General features: G+C 52.7%; 4 protein-coding genes across 4 annotated transcripts; 3 read left to right on the top strand and 1 right to left on the bottom strand.

Annotated features, from left to right (window-relative positions):
- Positions 1-1,815: 1,815 nt before the first annotated feature.
- Positions 1,816-3,293, bottom strand: UCRPA7_7437 (putative phosphatidylinositol transfer protein sfh5 protein; the record flags this gene model as incomplete). Its single annotated transcript, XM_007919968.1, has 3 exons — positions 1,816-2,538; positions 2,674-2,803; positions 2,905-3,293. The coding sequence occupies 3 exons, from the start codon at positions 3,291-3,293 to the stop codon at positions 1,816-1,818; spliced, it is 1,242 nt and encodes a 413-aa protein (XP_007918159.1).
- Positions 3,294-9,721: 6,428 nt separating this feature from the next.
- Positions 9,722-10,335, top strand: UCRPA7_7436 (hypothetical protein; the record flags this gene model as incomplete). The annotated part of the gene is made up of 2 exons (XM_007919967.1): positions 9,722-9,911; positions 10,004-10,335. 2 exons carry the CDS (start codon positions 9,722-9,724, stop codon positions 10,333-10,335), a joined length of 522 nt encoding a protein of 173 aa, XP_007918158.1.
- Positions 10,336-13,012: 2,677 nt separating this feature from the next.
- UCRPA7_7435 (putative lsm domain-containing protein) lies at positions 13,013-13,595 on the top strand (the record flags this gene model as incomplete). The annotated part of the gene is made up of 3 exons (XM_007919966.1): positions 13,013-13,229; positions 13,324-13,395; positions 13,465-13,595. 3 exons carry the CDS (start codon positions 13,013-13,015, stop codon positions 13,593-13,595), a joined length of 420 nt encoding a protein of 139 aa, XP_007918157.1.
- A 5,280-nt stretch (positions 13,596-18,875) lies between these two features.
- UCRPA7_7434 (putative ubx domain-containing protein 8 protein) lies at positions 18,876-20,210 on the top strand (the record flags this gene model as incomplete). Its single annotated transcript, XM_007919965.1, has 1 exon — positions 18,876-20,210. One exon carries the CDS (start codon positions 18,876-18,878, stop codon positions 20,208-20,210), a length of 1,335 nt encoding a protein of 444 aa, XP_007918156.1.
- Positions 20,211-23,247: the final 3,037 nt, after the last annotated feature.

Here is a 23,247-nt window from a genome sequence, read left to right as displayed (position 1 = left end):
CATACATACATACATACATACAAGCACAATCCTAAGCCAATGTTACTACTAATAAGTAAGACTGACAGACAGACAGACTGACTGAGGCCTATTACTCGGCCCTTATGCCGGGGGGACTACCTCTTCGAAAAGAGCAAAACAAACGGCGCAGGCCATTCATTGCCAGACCTAGACCGACCTATTCACATTGGCCGCGGCCCATTCTCACTCTTATGTGTTGCAACTCTGCCTGCCTACGGTTGGGAGAAGCGCGTTTGCTATTGTCTTTATTGTCTACAATCGCGTGTCCTAGCCATTCAGCACATTGCTTAAACCAGGCATGGTTGTGCAGCCATATTAGAAGAAACAATAAGTGTGCTGAGTGTTGCTATTCCTCTATTGTACTTCGCTATTGTTCGCGTTTATACATGTAGAAGGTTAAACTCAGTCTAGGTGCATGCATGCACGAGAGAAGGTTTTACTGCAGTCGACGATGAGTCGGCGTAAACGTACTGTTATCGCGGTCCTTTGACGTGATTTGCCCATTTCGGTGCGTGCTCCTGGATTGCGGCGAGGTTATTTCCCGTGGGGCCGTTAAGGGGAGACCCAGACTCCTGGTGGTGCATGACAACTTTGGGTAAGGTGTCTGTCTGGTCTGGGTTGTCCGTGTGTGAGTGGTAAGTGGATGTGTGTGGATGGATGGATGGTTGGAAGGACAGGCGGACGGCAGGGAGCGAGGGAGGGAGGGAGAGGGAACACCCGTAATCTTGAAGGTAAGTAGACCAGGTAATGCAATCTATTGTAGTCTGGAGTCTAGAGCGAAACGAGGGGGAAGACTTCTCCTTTTGCCATCCACAAAAGCAAATACCCAACCGGGTCTCAGCGAGTCCATTCTCCCTCAGGGATAAGGACTTTCCGTCTGATGAGTCGGCATCTCCAAATATCGTCACTTCAGATATACCGTCATGGCAAATAGTGGAAACCATGTGAATATTGATATCAACGATGTGGCTCACCGTTCTGCACTCTCAGTAATTGAGAAGTCGGTGATGACACGTCATCTTCTTCACTCCCACAAAAGTGCAAATTTACACATCCGAACCTGTCCTAATGAGACCCTTGATGAAGCGGTCTTACCTGGCAACTGGAGAAAATTGAATCATTCGCGAGATCGTCGGAAATTCGTTGTTGTGAGCCGCCGTTTAGGTATCGAGATCTTGAAATCTAATCTTGCTCTTTTTATCAGCGGGGTGCTAGCAGACACTCGTTGATAACTTAGTCGGCGCGTGCCTTGTTTCTATGAGCTTAGGCGAAGCTCGTTTCGACGCCGAACTGTAGATCACACTCCGAGTGTCCGGTGCGATATCTCGATCCTGCTGGCCTAGACTACTTCCTGCAAAGTGGCGAGCGCTCGGCCACGCTACTAGTCAGCCCCTGGCATCCCTCGTTCAGCATCTCCATTTTTCACCTGTCGAGGGCACCAAAGTGCTGATTTGTGACTTGTACTGTACAGGTTGGCAGCGTAAGCAGGCGCAGCACGAGATTCAAGCCTTGACCACTCGGAGAAGCAAGGGTAAATCCGTCCTCGAAAGACGTATTACTTCTCTAGTCTCTATGGTACACGATACTAATTGTATTCATTCGTCAACCCGTCCACCTCCTTTCATCATGAACAACTGATAACAACGAGAGTCTCAAGCTTTCTCAAGGCTAACAAGGGAAAAGGGGTATATGTGCAACGACAACCTTCAAATGGTGAGGTCTGATCCCCCGACACCGACCAGCTAACATTTCAGAATCACTCCTAGCTATACCTGAACCTCGCCGTGAGGTAGTCTAAGCTAGCCCGTTCAATGTTTTGTGACCATTTGAGACTTGGGATGGGATCTCCTTACCCGGTGGGCCTGCAACTTGCTGTTCGCCACTCGCAGCTTGGGGTGCGGCCATCACAGTGATCTCACCAGAAGATGCGGCCGCAGGAGCACCATCAATGAGTGACTGGCGACGAGCTTCGGTAGGAGTAGACTCGACCGCACAGCTGTTGTCTGCGTTTATAGCGATCTCGGGCAAGGTAGTCTCGTTGTTTCCAGCCGATGCAGGTGTCATGGTGGGCTGGCTGGCCACCTCCGTTGCTTCACCTGAGGGTGTAATCCTGCTCTCGTCCGCGGGGGAGTCATCGGCTTTAGTGCCTTTGGATTTCACTGATAACATGGACCGGACAGTGCCGAATCGCTTCTTCTTGCCGTTCTCTCCCACCGGGCTATCATGGACGTGTCCGTCATCGTGATCCTGGGTGGTTCCTGCTGCCACATTGGACTTCCAGTTCTTCAAGATGCCTTTCTTCTTCCGTGGTAATGGATCACTCGATCTTGGGGCCGATTGAGGTGCAAAGCTCAACGGTTCGTAATCAAACACCTTAGGCTGGTGGCCACCGTACTCCTCGGGGACAGATCCAATGGGTACAGCACACTCACTGGCCAACAGCTCACCCAATTTGTCTGGAGCTGAAACAGTGGTGAATTTGGCACCTGTCCCCGATTTTTTGAAGTGTTTCTTGATCTGAGGGTAGATGAGTGAGAACATGACTGGAGTGTTGACAAGAATAGTGCGGTCCATCAGCTCGGGATAGTTTTGCGAGAAGATTTCGCATTGCTGCTGTATGATGTTGGACATGTTCGAGTCCTAGAAGCTCACGTCCTTGCAGTCGTAGACCTGGATCATACGGTACGGGTCAGGTCCATTCGGAGGGATCATGTTGACAGCATGAGCAATTCCCATCATCTCAATTCCGGCCTCCATCAGAGCCACACGGTATTGGAGGAACCTGGACCTTGTTTTAGCAAATTCTCCGGGGCGGACAGGCAGAGTCATTACAGTATAGAAATACGTGGGACAAGACCAGGACAGTAAGGAGGAACAACTCACGCCATGACATCGCGGAACGTATCAGTCGGCGGACCACCATAACCATATCTGTTCCAAGTGATGAACAAATCCGGCTTAGCAGCGCGGATATGATTGGAGATGTTGCCCCTGCCTCTGAACTGCTCGGGCTTGTAGACAGCCAACAGCGCCCTACGGGGATCGACCTGCTTACGCCAGCGTAGGACCTTCTCGAAGTGTGCCGCGGTGCTGGCAAGGTCGTGCTTATTGGCACGTAGGAACTTCTCCATGACGATGCGGTAGGGGATATTGTGGCAGTCTTTACCACGGAGGTTGATCCCCCACATCTCGTCGTGATCGATCACTCTGACGAGGTGGGTGACCGCGTCGCTGAGCTGCTCCTGCACCTCGGTGATTTCAGCGGAGGCCATGCTGGATAGGATAGCTCTGTATTGGTTCTGATGATGCGGCTTTGTATTGAATGATTCCGTAAATTGAAGTGTCAACTACCCAAAAAGTGGAGGAAAGATATGACACGATGGATGTTGATAAGTTGAAGAGAAGAGAACACAAAGGAACGGGGGATTTGGGGCTGGAAGAATGCGTTGCTAGTTGAATCAGTAAACAATGCGTAGAAGGAAGGCACAACGGTTTGCTTGAAGCGACAGGAAGTAGTGACATCTATGTAAGCGACATCTATGTAAGCGAAGTGCCTGCCCACCGTCGGCCAGGACTGGAAAATGATGGTTCTTAAGTGGCACCTTCCCAGTCTGAAAAGCATGGCGCAACTTCGAATGTGTGTTCTTCCTCGACGCAAACACCAAGACAATGGGTAGGGTGGCTCAGATAACCGGCTAGGACGATTATGTAGATGATGTGTTTGCTCCACCACGTCACTCATCGAAGATCACCAATACGGAGGAAGTTTTCAGGTAAGCATTTTGATGGCTGCTATCATCATGAACGCGAAACACAACGATGCCGTTTGGCCCAGCAATCGATTCCTGAAATCAGGTGAAGGACTTCGACTCTTCACCTCACTGGATGACTTGATAGCATTGCTCTTCCCAACAATCGCTTAAAAGGTACTTTAGTGTTGTGTTCATCGATGTCGATTTACACCTATGTACTCCATCTCTCCTAGACTTGTGTACAATGGAAGATGGTTGCAGTTACGTAGCATCCCGAACCATACATACAAATACAGTATTGTGCAACTGCCTTCCTCCTTCACCCGTCAGCCATGATCACTCTTGTCCGGCACTGCTCCCCCGCGAAACAGCCACGCGAGGACCCCTCGCCTCTGCAGCAGCCGTAGCCGCCGACGCCACGCGACTCAGACGTAGAGCTTCTCTCGGGAAAGGATGGCCTCCTCGCGCGCCACCTCGGCTGCTGCTGCTCCCCTCCACCTCCTTGCCTCGCTGTTGTCCTCGGGTATCATAGTCCAATTCCATTGCTTCCGGCTCCCCGCCGGGTCCTGCGCCAGCCCTGCTTAGCATCTCCAAATCTCTCCTTGCTGAAGCAGCCGGGTCTCTCAGCGCGGGAAACCTCCCTTCGTGGCGCGTCTCCGGCGTCCTGCTGCTGCTGCCATAATCACCTAGTCCTCGCGGATCACTTTGACCTGTGTCAGGCGTGTACCCTCTGGCACTGCCACCATCACCATCACCACCTCCTTCTCCTTCGCTCAGGGGTCCCATTTCACCTTTCAGCCAAGCTATCTCCTCATCAGTCACAGATCTCCAGCCGCATTTGGCGTGCTTTTTCGTGCATCCTTGACACGCTGTCAGGTGTTTTATACAAGCCACCCTTAACCTACGGCATCGGTCACATGGGGGATGTATCGTTTCCCCTCGCGAAAGCTTCTCGATTCTCGCTGTGATCAGGGGTCGATGGGCTGCCGTAGGATCCTCAGCCGAGGGCTCACTACGCTGTGAGGACTCTGGATAGGCAGACGGAGATGGCCGACTGCTTTGCATGAGTACTTGCTGTGATGGTGGCCGTGTCGTGCCGGGCGCTTGTTGGATAACTGGCGTAGTAGGTATCGAAGCACTGCCTGCAACACGAGAAGACCCTGGATGGGACGAATGGGCAAGAAATTGCTGGAGGAGGTCGGCACGAAGGTCATACCCGGGAGTTGGTCCTGGGCCTCGTTGCTGCTGTGGCTGGTTGACGGCCTGAAACCCAGGGCCTTGGGACTGAGGAGTTGAGCGACGAGAGTTGATTGCCGCCTTTCGTCCGCTTAGGTGATAGTTCAACTGTCTCGCTTTGCGTGCCACCTCATCCGCCTTCTTTATGAGCACCTGTAGCCGCTGTTCTAGGATTTCCAAGGTGGCAAGCTCAGCGTTTTCGTCTTCCTCTAAAGGATGAGGGGGCGCAAGACGGAATCGGTCCAATGCGCCAGACATGATGAGACGCCAGTCATCTTCAGTAATCTCCACCCCTACTCCCTTCAGGTCAAATTGGCAAACTCTCCCACGGTCCGATGTTGATGTCAGAGTGAAGTCACTAGGACTGGCCTTGGCAAATTGGACGATATCGAGCCAAGCGACAGGGCATGGGGTGAACGGGTCTCGAGGCGAAGTCACAATGGGGCCTTCAAAGACGCCTTCCATAGCCTTGACCAGTCGCGGCCCTGTGAGCTTGGCACCGAGGTTAGCAGCCAGGCTTTCATGTCTGCTGAGGACTCCTTATACTGATGTGTTAGTCGAGAACTACTTTCGCGGATTACGGTGGCTATTGAGAGAGTGTATTTCTCAGTTACCTTCATAGTCACTGATCAGAGTCAAGACATCTGAAAAGACCTCTGGATCGCCCTGAATAAGCTTCAGCCTGGCTGGGTTGGCTTTCGAGAGATAATTGATGGGTGTGCCAGTGCCTTCCAGATGTTAGTCCACGGATCGATCAAAGTGAGTTGTAGCACAAAACACGATGTCAACCAAACAGGGAACACAGATTGAGCGCAACACAGACAATAGCATTATATGATTGTGAGAGACGCCAGCATCTACAAGAGATCGACGTTGCATCGGGGCGTAGAAGTACAGAAATACAATGCAGTAAAGAAGGCGCCGGGCGGATCGGGCCGCTTATGAGGCGATCACCACACGGGCGCGCGGCTTTTGATTGGGGACGGATGCTTGCAGGTACAGCACAGTAGCAAGTATACAGTATACAACCAACACTCTCGAAGAATCTGAAAAGAGATAAGAGACGCATGTCAACTTACCTGATTGAGGCGGGGGAGGCTGCGGGATGCGGTCTGGGACACTTGACTGGCCACCGCTGTCGTCGGAGTCGCGCTTTCGTTTATGTGGCTCTGGTTCAGGCATATGTGCCATTGCTGCCGGCGAGGCAAGACTGATGGATAAATCGAGCACCCAAGCACCGCCAATGGTTACACTGGCTGCCTCACTCACTCCAGGTTGGCGGGCGGCAGCTCCGTGAGTCTACAGCTTTCCTCCGCCGAAAAAGCGCCCGAAGAACAGCAAAAAGATCCGAGTCGTCCTCAAGCCAGACAGATCGAAACAGTCCAGAACACGATTAGAAAATAAAAAGTTTTGAGACCTGTCAATTGCCCAATCGTCTCGCGAGATTCGGTACCCGTCCTGTCCCGCATGGAAGCACGGCAGGCGCCTGCCTGCCAGGGGGCTTAGATGTTTGGTAGGTGTGGGTGGCTTCTGGAATTGGCGGGGCAGACGCAGCTCTGTGCAGGGCACGTAGGGCAGACCAGAGCAGATCCAGGACCAAGTTCAGAGATCGAGATCGAGATGAATGGCCGGGATAACGGAGCGACGGAAGATTTGTCGATGCTTCTCAAAGGTGGGTGAGAAACGGCGAGAGGGAGAGAAAGGAATGGGGAGAAAGGTAGGTAGGTAGGTTGGCAGGCAAGGCGGGCTTTGGTTTGTCTGTAAGGCCCCCCCGGCGGACGGAGGCGAGGGAGGAGGGCCGGAGAGGAGAAGTAAGAGAGAAGACGGCAGGCAGTAGGGGAGGGAGTGAGAGCGCGAGCGATTGAGAGACTGAGGTGACTGAGTGAGGGCGAAGTGTCTGTCTAGTCTAATTGGGAGGAGACCATCTCGTTCGTCCAGTCCCTCTCGAGTCCACCTGCACTCCAGCAGATACAAGCCTGCCTCTTTCTTCGCAGTTTGGCCGTGGTCACCGCGAGCATCACTGACGCAGCCGTGCCTGCTCGAGGTACCTAAGATCTGCTTGGACGTGTCCCCTTCCGACTGTTTGCCTGACTGGGCTGACTGGACTGGCGTGGATAGAATGAATCGAACCCTTCGCTCGACGAGCGCCGCCGGCGACTCGCCCGGGATTTGAGGGCGAGAGTGGCCGCAAGTACGTAGTAGAAGATGGGGTCCGCTGGGGGCTGGAAAGGAGAAAGGGAAATGGCGGATTAGTACAGGCCTGGCTGCTGGGTGCTGGTATTGGTGCCCGTGTGGTGTGGTGTGGTGTGGTGTGTGAGGCAACACGGACAAGTGTGTCACCGTCTTTCGACTCGCCCTGTGTGTGCCGTTTCCTTGCTGTGCGGTGCCTCCGTCCAGTAGAGTGCTCTTCCGTGCTGCCGGGTTGCAGCGGATGAGTAAGTCAACGGAGCACGATGGGTCCCAAGACGAAAAGCCTGCAGGTGCGACCCGGGACAGCAACGGTAGGTAATTATTTCGTGCCAATGAGAACTCGGCGGGAAAAGCTGAGTTGTAACAGTAGCCGTGGCAGTAGCAGGTGCGGTGCAGCAACACTAACAACACTAACAGTAACAGTAAGAACTAGAAAGGTGTTCCTAATACTATCTTTATCCTAATACTATCTTTATCCTAATAAGTATACTTTTTATTTTTAGAAAAGACAATAGTCTTAGCCTTATATATTTAATGATAAATTAGTTAGCTGTTACAGCCTGCCTGGGTCGGAGCTTTAGGCGTCTGGTGGAGATCATGTGAGGCCACCTGGCGCCACTAGGCACCAGCTGGCAGAACAGTTGGCACCTACTTACCTCAGCAGTAGCCTTGGAGATAGCTTCCACTTCTCCTTTTCTTCCTCATCGCAGAATTCACCTAATTCTCCCTACCTACTGAGCTTTGCCTTACAACTGGGGTCACCTACGTGTAAATAGAGTAATCTAGGCTTAATCCAATCTAGTAACTAAAGTAGTTTAAAAAATTTTAAGATCTATAGTATTTATAGTAAAACATTCTCATCAATAATCCTCTTTCTGATGTTTACTTATATAGGCTTTTCTGACAGGAACAAACTTCTCCAGTAGTAAGTCGTGAGATCTCTGACAGCTGTGGAGAGACTCTAACAGAAATGATGCACAGTATACCATATATCGCTCTCCTTACATCCTCTTCAAATATAAACTGACATTACAAGAAATAAACGACGCAGAAATAACAAATTGGACCAATCAAGCATCATGTCTCATCATCCTGGTTCTAGTTCGACATCAACTCACACCGTCAGCTACAGCAGCTGGCATGAGGCAGAGGACAACCAACAACGCCGGCAACAAGATATACGACATCACGGACAAGAGGAGGATCAGGTATGCCCTTCCGCAGTTTCAGTTGAAGCACCGAATTATCGGTTTGAATCGATACTTAAATATCACCACAATCAGCAGTGCCAGCAGCAAGATGGTTGAACTGCTCGTCGATCTGATTCTGTGCGGCAAATCCTCCTACTTGGCCTCAGATAACGAACGACCTAATGACCTGATAGCTTGTAAGCACCGACCCGGGCAAGCCCTACTCGAAGGGAAACCCAGGCACCGACATAACACCGACAGAATGAAAATACCACACGAGTCGCCTGAATTATCTGAGCGACTCTTCCCCATGTCGCCCCCTACCTCCTACTAACAACACTACCACCATGTTTCTGGTGCTTACGAAGTCCTCGAAGGGTATAACTTCAGCCTGCTGTGAACATAGCAATCGATCGATGGCAGCCGACACGACAATGAAGTATGGAGCCAAACGCGAACAAGATTCTCCGTTACTAGAGACGATAAGAGGGGATTTCTCAGGGGCTTACAGTGGATGGGGTATTCATACATTCGTGAGTAGGTGTGATGAATATCAATTACCTCTCTAGGGATACGATTGGAAAGGACAGGCTTATCAACGAAGGAACATGGGAAGATCTTTTTAAGTCTAGCAGATAAAGCTTCAGCACCGAGATCGGGAGGTTCATGTAAATTGTGACTTGAAACCTGATCGTCAACGTGCGCACAAAACCGAGTGTAGTACTAAAGGCAACTACCGGATTCCATACGCCGCAAATATCTCAGATACGAAGACAAGTTGCTTGAATGGGAAATAAATGGGAAGCTCTCACTGGAAGTCTGGCGCGTAGAGCCCGACTGTCTTTCAATTATGTATCGGTTATGTTCAACCGTCGCTGTCATCGGGTCTTGATCTGATAATTATAGGGTTGATGGATAAGAGCGCGCTCAAACTCAGAGCATGGCTGAACATTCGTTGTGTGGTGGATAAGGAGAGACGTGTACCTTACCTTTTATATCAAGGTTCTCCCTGTTCTACGTAAGGCTTGGTTGGCATGATCAACTCTACGACAACCGACGATATTCTGTGAAGCTGGAAATATATTCCATGGTGCAGTCTTCTCATTATTGACAGAGAATTCTGAACTGTAGGGCCACAATGGGAGGCAATCATGTGAGCTAAGGTATGGTAGCCACATTGGTGAGTGCAAACCTCAGGCCAAACGGGCCCTCAAGTTGTCGCGCTGCCGGAGCTTCCAACAAAGACAAAACAAAAACTCCTGGGCCCGGATTCGCGACCACGACTATCTCGACCCGGATACCATCTGCACACAAGCATGAGATAGATCCGCCATGACCAACAAACCTGCCATCACGGAGGAGGAGGTCGGCGCCCCGGCGACATCCTCATCTCTTCCCTCCTCCTCCCCCACCAGCTTCCGCGACACGGATACACCCTCCTCTCAACTTCTGCGCTACGACCAGCATCACAGCGCTAGAGGCATTTCTACTCGAGCGCTCGCTGAACGCTGCTCGCTTAAAGGTATGGACACCCATCAACTAGAGAGAAGGACGGATCAGATTTTGATCAGGTCCGTTTCACTGAAAACGACTATTTACTAACGCGTCGCGCAGCCTCCCCCGACAAAGCTGCTCAGAATTTGCTTCCTTCCCCTCCCAGCTACCGGGACGCAGTTCAGATGGGCAACGTCAACATCAACTCCAGCGACGGCATCCCGATGGAGTCTCCCGTTCCCGCCATGAGCACAAACCGCCGCCCTGCTGCCGTTGGCAACAACTATCCCGGATGCTTCTTCTGTGGTGTTCGTGTCTTCGGATCAATCGAGGACGTGCAGCTATTCCTGCTGTTCTGCCTCATGGCCTTTGTTTTTGCCTGTGTCATCACTTGGATCATCGTCAACGGTAACGGCGGCAGCTCTGGTACTACCGCCGAGAGCGCGCTGTAATTGTTTTTTATTCTGTGGAAGGTATGTACGTCAACAATCTTCAAATAGAGTATGAGCATGCCCAAGGAGACAATATGAGCCTACTACATGTCGTCCTCCATCCTCCCTCTTTCCCCGCCGTTCCTTTCGGATGCACATTTGGGTACACACACACGCCATAGGTCACCGGGAGGGTATCCAAATCATATTTTATTGCTCTAGGGCCTTGCCAATGTCAAGTCTCTTTTCTCTTTTCCAGTGAAGCCTTCTCTATAAACTCGATCAGTTTGACCCTTAACAAGGAGCTCCGCAGGCAGCTATGGAGCTGGACAGATGGGAGGAAGCAGGGAAGGAAGAAGGAAAACAGGGCAAATGTCAAAGAAGCAATAGGAAAGGTGGATCATACCCGTCCTCCCCGACAAGAAAGTACGAAAATGGTCATAGTGGCTGGGCCTTGGCCAAGATAACGGCGACGGCAATGGTAATGACAACAGGTATGATAATACTGTCTAAACCAATAAGACAAGCTGGCTTGCTAAGTTAGGAAGGCTTTCGCCTGTAGCCGATAGCCCTATCAATAGCCTCTTTTACAGTGACATTCCCAAGCTTTGAAATCCCGACAGTAGGCTAACTGACATAGCCGTGAACACGTTGATCGGTTCAGCGCGATACTACCCAGTCATGATGAAAGAGGCCTAGAAGATGATGGTCAAGGGCTGGACGGTGATCAAGGACAGGGACGACTGAAGGGCGTGATGTCTCCAAGGTAAGTTGTCTACGACGGGCGAGAATCTTGAGCACGTGCTTTCTGGTGACAAAAGTTTCATTCTTCAAACTGTTCAAGTCCTAATCTTTCCCTCCTGATCCTTTCCCTTCTAATTGCAGCACGTTGTTGTGCCTGCTCTAAATCTTCATCGGTCGGAAAATCTATCCTGTCTATCACGTCTTTAAGCCGCCGATCCAGCTGGTCTTTCCCCAACGGCTTCCGCTCCCACAAATCCCGGTAAATGCCCGTAATCTCGACTGGCTCCTCCGGGTCAACCCGCCGGCGATTGTTTTGATCCCCCAGGATGGGTAAGGGCGAACTCCCCGGGGGCGGAGCTTCAGAGAGTAGAAATTGCAAGAGCTCTAGCTTCTGGCCATCTAGGAGCCGGTAGATGCGGTAGGTCATCCTACTACGCTCCGGATGTAAGTATACGCCTTCAGGCTGATGAACCAGTTAGCAAAGTAAATCTTCTCCTTTCTTCACGTGCTCGGTGAAGTAGCGTCACGTACATCAACGTCCTCGGCGGAACCAGGCTCTCGCCGGTCAAACAAGACAACACCTCCAAAAATGCGTGATTCGGCCCAGTACCCGACACCATCTGCAATCCCGTCAGGATATTGGTCGTAGTAGCGATACTGTCTGTGTTGGAACAGTGTGGGTGGCGCTCCATCGGGGTTGTAGATCCAGAATATGGGATGGTCTCTGGGTGGCTCCCAGCTAACAATGCTGTCATCTTTGTGTAAGCTGGTGCCCAACTCATAGAGTTGAACCGCAATCTGGTGAATCGCTACATCAACTAGCTCTATCAGTCTCATATGGAATGTCCTCGAACCTGGGGCGGAGATCCTGTATTCATGAAGAAGCTAAAATCAATAGACGTCAGTGGCCGCGGAGAGAGCAGCAACTAGAGACTGCTTACTTTGGAGCTGATCCGAAGCGAATCAACATCGAAGTCACAGTAGAGCTGACGCGTTTTCTCTAGTACACCGGGGCAGAGTTGTTTGTGCTTCTGATTCAAAGGGTGATCCCAAGAGAGGTAACCGTGACCAGTGTAGGTGTCTCTCTCTACCTCGGATAGCGGGAGCCCGTCAACAATCTGCGCTAAAGTAATCTCGCTGATGTCAGTTGATAGCACGTTTCTGATAGCCCGGTCTAAGGTATCGCGATGCGGGCCCTCCCCAAGACTAGCGAGTGAGATACGCTGGAACTTCGCCTCGAGACTGTCTGTGTCGAATTCTTGCGTGCTTTGGGGCGCCATTTGTGTTGATTAAAATATGCACACAGAATGAGGGAAATGGATTTGAAGCTGAAGTGTTTGTAAAGGTGATAGTTCTGCTACGCGCCGGGCTGTCCAGGTTTACCGGCAACGAGGCCCATCTTGCTATTTATAATTAACAAATATTACCCCGGCAGAGGTTTATGCATATTGGGCTATCTGGCGTACTGTTTCCAGGTTGTAGAACCGTTCATGCCCTGTCTATATTGCCATCTGTACATCCTGGGTTCCTGGTTGGTCTGTCAATCCGAAGGCTACAGATTGTTGAAGTCGGCAATTTCCTCTCCACTTTTGCACCTGCAACTGCAACACTTTGAGGACGACCTGTAAAGTTTCCCATGTGACATTCGGGAACTACATAATGACACATACTCAATTTACTCTGCGGCAGTTCCAAGAAGATGGTCGTATTTCCTTTGATGCATGTCTTTACGACTGAGAAAGGACACACTGAAGTCGCTGTGATGGACCGCTTCTCAAAGCTAAGACATACCCGGAACCACGGCACTTGAGCGCCGAGGCGATCCTCAATTTTCCACCCCGGGCCCCTACCTCCCTTAGCTACCTTGCCTTACCTAACCCCCACCCTGTCCTCCAAACGCAAGCACCCCACCACCACCCTCAACGCCTCAAAAACCCACCACATTACATGCACGATGGCAGACCGAGGCAGCCACAGAGGCGGGCGAGGAGGTAACTACCGCGGCGGCAGAGGGGGCGGTCGCGGCGGCGCACAGGGGGGAGGAGGCGGCGGCGGAGGGGGCCCAGGAGCAGCGGGCGGCGAGCGCGAGCGTCCCAAGAAGGAGAACATCCTCGACCTGGCCAAGTACATGGACAAGCAGATCACCGTCAAGTTCAACGGCGGGCGGGAAGGTCAGTCCGGACAACCCCCCAATTGGGCCCTCTCTCGGGCATCTACGGAGTTCGGGACGGGAAATAGGAATGACTGACTGACGCCCCTTGACAGTGACCGGCACGCTCAAGGGCTACGATGCGCTGATGAACCTGGTGCTGGACGAGGTGAAGGAGACGCTTCGCGGTACGACGACCGTCCCCCTTTTTGCCTGAATGAGAGGCTCCCATGGCTGACTGACGGTGCGGTGTGTAGATGACGAAGGAAACGAGACGACTCGAGACCTCGGCCTCGTGGTGGCCCGCGGCACCCTCCTGGTCCTCGTCAGCCCCGTGGACGGAAGCGAAGAGATTGCGAATCCATTCGCTCAGGAAGATACCGATTGAAATGTCTGTATCGGATAAATGAAGCCGATACGGACGCTGCCACCTCCGTCGTAGTAGGGACGTAAGCGTCCTTCGTTCGATTGAACGACATAACTCCCAGGCTAAGACCAGAGCCAGGATTAAATGCAGAGGAGGCTCTCAGGCTCATAGCCAACAGACGAGAGCTTGCATACAGCATACAGATTTGTTAAGCTAAAAGATGTGTGGTTGGGACAATAAAAAGGAAATCGTTTGTCTCAGGCGTGTTGCGTTAGACTAGGAAATAAGATCGCCTTTTGATACCCCAAATACGTCTTCATCCTGTCTATTGTAGATCCCGATGATCTCATGAGTGACACTTTTACTACTACGCCATTGATAGTCCCACCAAGTCCTGACCCCTTCTGCCTTGAGCATTTATTGATGATAGTTGAATTAACATATATTTCTCTCTCTTTCTCATTGGCATGACACTGCAGGGTCCTATACTAGAACGGAGACGCGTGCAGAGCATCTCTCATCGCGAAAGATTGCGACACTCGACGTCAGCCCGGTACAGGTCCCACGAGTCTGCGCCGCAAAAGTAACACACAAAGATTTGTTTGCCTAACAGCACACGCAGCCTTGGTACTCCAACCAAACGTCCATATACCCAATTGGATATCCGTTCTTCAAGAGCCGCGCCTGACATGACATGAGGGAACCTCTAATGCCTCACTGATATCTCAAAACGCCGCTCTGCCCTGCCGGTTGTGCTTCATAAGATCTCCAAACGCACTCGCCACCTGCTTGCTCAGGTCTTTATACGTGACGATGAAGTCTGTCTCGCCGTCCCGGCTCGTAAGGCGGATGCTTTCATTGCTAGCAGCATCCAGTTTATTCAACGCTCTTAACATGTGGCCCAGGTCGACAACTGGGTTGCCGTTTTCGTCGACGCGGTGGAACACATAATCTCTGAAGAGTTTCAACATATATCTTTCGCCGTTTTCCGACCACGCCGGGTCATTATCATATTCCTGCCTCTCGTTGATCGACCCTAACTTCATCATGAGTCTCACGATACGCCCATTCTCTAGCTCTCGGTACAGTTCTGAAGTCAGAGAGTCATTGGCATGGAGCATCATATCGTAAGATGCGGCCATGTGGTGCGAAATCCCGCGGATCAAGTCGTCCACAAGCTTCGGGTTTCCGCCAGCCGGCACAGCCGTAAGAAGCCATGCGACGGTATCTTTCAACTCTGCAGTATAATTCCGGGACAGCTGCTCTACAGCAGCATTGAAATTGTTGCTCAGATGCATGGGTTGGGTGTTAGTAGCAAGGCAGAGAATAACCTTGCCAAACTGCTGGAAGTCTTCCTGCTGGAGTTCCTGGATAGGCCGCCGTGCTTCGAATTGGACGACATCGAGGATCGAGCACGCATTGAGTCGAATGCGATTCTTGTCCGTCAAAATAATCTTGCTGATGTCGATACACCTAGCTGCTAAATTCGCTTGGTGGATTGCTTTCAACGCGTTTGATATTTGCACGATATAACTCCAAAGAACACTTTCTTGAACACGCTCTGGTGCCCTAAACCGGCCACCACCTTGTATACCGGCAAAATGCTGTTCAGCTAGCGTCTTGGAAAGCGGATGGTAGTCCTGAGCGAATACGAGCGAACTGTCTCCGAATGCTCTAGTTGTGAATGCGTCTATAGTAGTGACAACGTTGCCGTTGTTGATGCGCTTCCATTCTTTTACGGATCGAATGGCATGTTCATTGGTTAAACGGTAACCCTCAAGGCGCCTCAGACAGTAAATGTTCCCCGACTTAGTTGAGGTCGCCTTATAAACCCAACTAGGAAAGCCGAAAATGTTTGCGTTTTTGCGCTGAGAAGTATCCAGGGGCACGAGGGTGTGATAATTGTCCAGCTGAGGCAATTGGAAATCTGACGAGGTTAATGCAACTCTAAACAAGAAACCCGGGACACCTACTTGGCATCACCTGAAGAGCTGCATGGGACTTCTTTTGCAAATCCTCGCGGAGTTTCTCAGACATGAAAAAGTCATGAGCTAATCGCTGGTATGGGAGGAGGCTTTCTCGGTACGGGCCAATCGGCGCGTAAAGGTGGTATTGCAGCTAAGATCCATATCAGTACAGATGCCAGTAAACCCTCCAAGACGCAAACAAACTCACTGGTTGGAGTGGTGCGGTGTAGCCAGCCTGGCCTTGGTAAAAGGCGGCTCCAGTTCCCGCCAGACTTGCATGATCATTGGCATATGGGTTGAATTGTGTAGCAGGTAATGCCTGGCCAACCGTGCTCATGGCAAAGGGGTCGAAAGTAGAAACACCACTGTCAGAAGAGGCGCCATTTGTGTTGGTCAGATCATAGTTAGAGGGAGTAAACTCCCTGATCGTGGCAGGATTGAAGGCTGGCTGTTCCGGTTCTGCCGGTATATTTGGGGTGGCGGCTGAGAAGTCTTGTAAGCGAGGGAGACTGGTACAACTCTTCCATTAGAATGAACTCACCTCCCGCGCCCCTTGGAGTGAAAACGGCAGCGCTCGCCGCCTGGGACGAAAGGGTAGATTTCTTGGTAGGTTGTTGCAAAGTTGAAGGGGTAAAAGATGGTGACTCCACGTTTAATGTCTTTTTGGAACTGGGAGAAGAGTTAGTCAAGTCCGACCAAGAGATGTCCTGTTGACGAGGAGTGGTGCGAGGCGGCGGCGACCGAGAGGGTCTAGGGGACACGTCTCCAGGAGGTGTTATCGCTTCTAAGGAACGCGAGTGAGGTTGAGGCATCGTGTAGCTCAGACCAAGCCAAGATGCCGATTTGAGGTAGCTTGAAGACACCTTGTTGAGCCTTAACTCCGATTCGAAGTCTTTTTCAGATCCAGACACTTGATTCAAGAACGCACGACATCGCCCTGCAGACATGCTCCAATCATCTTTCCCAAAAGCGAGATGTCCAATTGCATCGATTCCGGCGCTATGTTACACCTCGTGAGATATGATCGAGGGTCGAATTGCGCGTCCTCGAGAGTCGAATCCAATCTGTAGGCTGTCCACAATTCCTCCCTGATCGTTCCAGCTGCTGATCCTGAATCGAGGCGGAGAATCCAGATGGGTGTATGCGATCGAGGGTCTTTGGGTGCAGAGACGAGGGCATAGGACAAGCTGACAGAAGAAACACCTACAAGTCTGGTTGGCTGTTATTTTTGTTCTGATCATGGTTGAATGTGCAGCCCTGGTCTTCGTAGCGGCAGTGACCATAGATGAGGACATTGCGACAGAGCGTGTCCTTGTTATTCTCTGCTCGGAAAGAACAAGTCAGCCATCTCAAGCGTCGTCGAGCCGCGAAGCAGCGCAAGGTGGGACAGAGGCGCGGGAAGCAAGGCAGGGACACCACATACCTCTGCCCTTTGGTCTCGGCGACCCGACTTGACGCCGTAAATCGGTCGCGGGAAATCGTGGTTGGGTCGCCATCATGGGAAAGGTATCTATGGTCAATTGAAGGTCGCAGCGCCCCCTTGACCAGTTTCACGACGCCTACAGCAACATTGCGAGTCAGAATCCGGTCAACAGACAGACACGCACACACAGGTGAGCAGTCAGATCGGCGTGGATCGCACCCAAGCAGACCATGATGAACATGAAGAATCAATCGAGATCAGGGCTGGCCCGGGTTGAGCAGGCGCGATCCACGCCGATGGGGAGGTATGTGCCGGAGAAGGGCAACACATGCACATGGTGGGGGGCTGAGGTCTCGCGGGCAGGTCAGGGCCGATCAGCTGCTTACTTGGCTCTGGTGAACATTTCCCATGGTTCAATCGTTAGGGCAGTCGCTTTGCCCATCGGCTTTGCTTGGAGACTGGGCAAATGCTGCACGCTGTCGCGGAAACTGACGTGGTCGGAGGAGGAAGAAAGGCCTGGGGGGCAGCCGAGGCGTGGAAGGGAGAAAAGCGGGATGGGGGATGAAGTTGGGGAAGGAGTCAAATGCGAGGACCAGGATCGACGGGAGGTGTACGGGGGGGCTTCCATTAACGTTAGACGCCAGCACCCACCCAGACTCTCAGCCTCGAGGAGGCAGGCTCTACCTGCTCACTCAGTACGCTGTATGTCTCTCCTCCAGGGCTGCGCTGCGCTGCACGGCACTGCGCTGGGACGGCCAGCTGCAGGGGAGGGAGCATCTTTTTGGTGGGGGGTGCGCTAGAGAAACTGATAAGATGCTACTTGTATCTCTGTACTATCGCACCCAGGTGTTTCTTATCGGAGGTACCGCTTAACAGAAGCTACTAGCGTGCACTGTAAATCCAGCACCTTTCCGCAAACGACCTACCTGGGTACTTGCCTATGCCGGGCGCCTCTTGTCTGTCAGGCTGCATACCTACCCAGGTAGTAACTGGGTATGCCGTAGTCTATACGGTAGACGGGAGGGTGCGTTACGTGGTAACGCCAAAGCTACGGATTGAGTCCCGAAAGGACCACGTAGTGCGACATGGCAAAGTCTCTCCCAGACACACACCCTATTCATACACATACCCATTACAATATCGACTCTAATTAACCTCATCGCACACTGCCTGCCAATTCTTCAGCCTCACCAAGATACTGAGGCGTTGAGAAAGAATAGCTTCTGTTGTAGGGGGCCGATCCTGCCCTGCGCACTGCCCATAGGCAGGCAGGCAGTGACCTCATCTGCCTACCAAAGCTACCGCTTACCTAAAGCACCTATGACACCTGCCCACCGCAGCTGCTGTCAGACATTCGAAACTCAGCAACCGCACACCTCGAGTACTCACGAGCTTGTCCTGGTCCTTGCCTTCGAATCTTTTGGTCGTTGATTTGAATACAACTGCCCTTTATTACTTAGCCAGTGCACACTGCGAGCCTTGTCGCACCTTTGACACGCAAAGAACCCGACGCAGCTACCAGCTAGACAGCTTGCCGAACCCACCTACTGACTGCACCTTCTTCATGGCCAGGCGAACAACAAGCAGCTCAAGGAAATAAGACGAACTCAAGCGGGGGCTAGAATGGCGAGCGACGGAGACTTCGACCTGGCACAGCTGTCTGCCAGCCAGCAGGAAGCCCTTCAGCAGTATACGCAGGTCACAAACCAGGAGATTAAAGATGCGATCCCGCTCCTCCAGAGGTCACAATGGAATGTCCAGGTAGGTTCTCTAGTCGCTTATTTTTGGCATCACACGGCAGGCAGTCAGTCACTAACAACTTCATCCTAGATTGCTATCGCGAAATTCTTTGATGGGGAGGGCCCCGATCCGGTTGCTGAAGCTATGGCGGCGCAAAACGACATCCCGCGGATGGCTGCCAGACATGATACCTTACAAGATAGCTTCCTGGGTGCTGCCCCAGTGAGGTCCCCTCAGAGACAGCGAACAGAACCTGCTCCGCGCATCGTACCACAGCCTTCTGCCACCTATCGGCCCCCTTTTCTTCTGGCCATCATATTTGCGCCTTTCAATATGGGCTACAACTTGGGATACAGACTCGTCTCAACCGTCTTCCGGTCCATATACTTCATCTTCTCCTTCCTCCCAAGACCCTTCCGGCCACGGGCTGTGACCAACTCAATAACAAGAGGACTGCGCAACACGAACGGCCGAAAGATGCTGTTGCCGAGAGACTCTGCTGCTCGGTTCAAGCGCGAGTTCGAGGAGGAGTATGGCAGCGATAGCCTACCATGGTTCGAGGGCGGCTTTGCGCAAGCTCAGGATCTCGTCAAGAAGGACCTCAAGTTCCTTCTGCTCGTCCTGATGTCTCCTGAGCACGATGACACTGAGTCATTTGTGAAGGACACACTTCTGTCGCCTGACGTCGTGAGCTACATCAATGACCCTGCCAACAACATCGTAATATGGGGAGGGAATATTCTAGACTCCGAGGCCTACCAGGTGTCACTGGAGTACAATTGTACCAAGTTCCCCTTCTCCGCCCTCGTTTGCCTCACGCCCAAAGAGGGAAGCACTCGAATGGGGATCATCAAGCGACTGGCCGGGCCCATGACAGCATCGACCTACCTGGCCGGTATTCAGACAGCAATCAACAAGTACGCCCCTGATCTAGATGGCGTCCGTGCGGAGAGGACAGCGAACGAGGTGGCACGGAACCTGCGCTCTGAGCAAGACACCGCATATGAGCGGTCACTTGCGCGCGACCGCGAACGGGCGAGACAGAAGCGCGAAGCCGAGGCGGCCGCGGCGGCGGCAGAGAAGAAGGCGCTCGAGGATGCTGAGGCGGCGGCTCTCTTGGAGCAGAAGCGAGAGCAGTGGCGGAAGTGGAGGGCAACGACGATTGCCCCTGAGCCGACGACGAGCGTGAAGGAGGTTGTTCGCCTTGCTCTGAAGATGCCCGACCAAGACCGAGTTGTTCGGAGGTTCGCGAGTGCGGCGACTGTCGAGGATCTCTATGCGTTTGTTGAGTGCTACGAATATCTAGAGGGTGTAGAAGGAAGCACGGAGGTCACACCGCCCGAGAAGTATGAGCACGAGTACAAGTTCCGCATCGCGTCGGTGATGCCTCGAGAAGTTTACGAGCCGAGCAAGTCTGACACGCTGGGGGAGAAGATTGGACGGTCTGGAAACCTCATTGTCGAACGTCTAGTTCAAGATGACGACGATGTCGAGGACGAAGAATAGGCCTGATAGGATCTAATGCTATCGTAATACTTTGGACCAAGGTCAACCTTTTCAGATCACTGACGAGGCCTGTGTCTATACGCCATGCATTTGCTTGAACTCCGGAGAAAAGCAGAAATTTCATCGTCATCAAGTAGCACCGAGGGTTGGGCCGTAATCCATCCCCCGCCTTCAGTGACAACATTCAAGAGTTAGTTGTAAGACTTATCTGGCGTAAGGCAAGACAGGCGGGTGTTCCCGCCCTACTCAACATGTAGAAGTCTTGTAAGTATCTCAACTTTATCTGATTCCTCTTTAGAAAGAAACTACTGTTGATGTTCTTGATCATATGAATCTATAGGAGAGAGGGCTAGTGTCCGTAGACATCTCGCATCTCATATGAGGCCTCCTAGATTGCTCGATGAAGTCTGCCCGGCGTGATCATCACCACCCTTTCTCTGCTCCTTAGTCAGTGTCCGGCGGCCATGCTGTCTTCCTATGGGACGACAACCGTGAGATGCGTAAGTGTCTGGCGCGCTAGAGCCGACAACTGGCCATCCCGTGACTCGGCAATTGGCGATGTCTGGGTCCGGGGAGTCCACTTTGACAGGTCTCGCGACTCTGCCGCTGCGTGGTCGCAGACGGTGTGGTTACGTGTAGTCGTGCGGCTGTGCAACCGGCCTGCGCTTGGCACTGACTTCAGAGGCGGACACAGCGATACTCCACCGCCATCAAATGTGTCTGAGATATCCTTAAATGTGCTGCATATCTGCCGATGCAACGCGCGCGTCAAACAAGCCTTACCGCCTCGTTCATAGGCATTTCTCTTTTCGGATGATCGATATCGGGAATTGATAATCGGATCAATATTAGTTCGGCGATTCACTTGCATCAATACCAAGTGAAGAAAAAGAGCTCATCTCGGCTCCAGTTCTAGAACCACTCAGCGTTCGAGACTCCCCAACGGTCGCACTCCGGGTCTACCGTACCGTCCCCAGCTTGTTAGCTCGCCTGGGCCGTCTGCCACTGTGGAGCCTAACAACGTCAACGGACCCCAAACCGCCACAGGACGCGCCGACCGCCGACTCAGAGGACGACCCTGCTGATCAATTGGCGAACGAGGGCCCTACCTCCTACTGTACCTTGGAGCTCCTATCTACCTAATCTTAGCCCCAGACGTCTAACTCCGTGGCAGGCAGACGGGGAAGAGAAGAGTGGGATTCTGTTTTGTTTGAAGACAAAGCCAAACACCTCCCCACGGATATCTCGCCTCTGCAAAAAAGCAAAACGATACTTTGTTGCATTTCCAGAGCCCTGTTCCTTTCGCATATTGCTCGTCTGATCATCTCCTTTGATACCCCCATCGCCGCCGTTCTCGAGAAGTGTTTTCGTCAAGCTTTGTCCTCGCCTTTTGTTTTTGTTGCACTGAGACATTCCCGCCCCACGTTTAAGCGCATCGAGACCGATCTCCACGCCGCCCAAGAGGAAGGCAATGAAGGGGCTCGGAATGGGCAAGATGCTCGGCAGCATCAAGCGGAGACCAACAAATGGTAAGTTGAGATGGCCTCGGAATGGCAGATAGCTGTCACGGCAGTTGGTTTGACCCCCCAGAGACTGATGTCACTTGCGCCCACAGGCCAGGAGGGTGCAGAGCAAGATCCACAAGGCGAAACCCCTGAGGCTATCGCGGCGCGGTCTGTGGTGAGTGATGTCTCCGATCCCACCGCACGTGGAATATCCAAGACATGGAGATTAACATCTGCGATAGAGAGCATTTTGCGAGTCGGGTGGACCCAACAATACTGTAAGTTCAAGCTAAACATGCAGACATTCCTGCTGCCGACCTACCCGGGCATCACTGCCTCCACCCCCATCACCAAGACACACTGCTCACAGCTCTTCTCACCTACCAGGGCGACGAAGTCACCTTTCTCCCCGCGATCGTCGATGCCGCCGAGTCGTCACCAGCCGCCGCCGCCGAGTGCGCGCGCATCATCCGAAAGTTCCTCAAGAAGGAGTACTGGACCAAGCCGTCGTACCAGTACAATGCCATCATGCTGATGCGGATCCTGGCGGACAACCCGGGGCAGACGTTTACGCGCAACATTGACCAGAAGTTTGTCGACACGGCCAAGGAGCTGCTGAAAACGGGCCGCGACCTCAGTGTGCGGCAGATGCTCATGGAGACGCTGGACTCGTTCGCGGCCACCAAGGCCTACGACGAGGGCCTTGCCCTCATCAATGAGATGTGGAAGAAGGAGAAGGAGAAGGCGTACAAGGCTTACGGCGGCGTGAGTGACAGCCAGGACTATCTAAGATGTAGGATACTAATAGGTGACAGAACCGACCGTCTGCGCCTCCCCAATCACGAACGCTGAACGCACCGCCATTCGACCCACATTCACAGAATTACTTTGCCAGGAGTCACAACGGCAAGAGGCTGCCCGACCCCATCGAGCTAGCCAACCGGCTCGAAGAAGCGAGGACGTCAGCGAAGCTGTTACACCAGGTCGTGGCCTGCACGCCACCGGCAGAGATCCTGTCAAACGACTTGATCAAGGAGTTCTCCGACAGGTGTACAAGCGCTTCACGCAGTATACAAGGCTACATGACGTCCGAGAACCCGGCGCCGGACAACGAGACAATGGAGAGCCTGATCGACACAAACGAGCAGCTGCAGCAGGCGCTCAACCAGCACCAGCGCGCCGTCCTGAACGCGCGGAAACATCTCGGCCTGGGCGAGCGGTCAAACAACCCGAGCCCGAACCCACCAGAGATCAATGGCCTTACCCGACCGCCTGTGCCGCAAGTGTCATCCTATGGAGAAGAAGCTCCGCCTCTACCGACGCGGAGCAACGGCAAAGGCAAGGGTGCCAATCTGGCAGCGCCAGCCCAAGCAGGCGGGTCGAGATCTGCAACGGGCACGCCTCGACCGGCAGAAGAGAGCGAGGACCCGTTCCGAGACCCAGTCCCCGAGCCCTCTGCGTCCTCGGTCTACGGAAGGACGGGCGGCGCCTCGGCGACGGGAGCTCCGGCCCTGGACGAGCCTCGGCTCGGC

Source organism: Phaeoacremonium minimum (genome assembly GCF_000392275.1).
Source record: "Phaeoacremonium minimum UCRPA7 unplaced genomic scaffold PA7_03_scaffold_527, whole genome shotgun sequence".
NCBI lineage: Eukaryota > Fungi > Ascomycota > Sordariomycetes > Togniniales > Togniniaceae > Phaeoacremonium > Phaeoacremonium minimum.
This window is presented reverse-complemented; position numbering and strand designations above follow the sequence as displayed.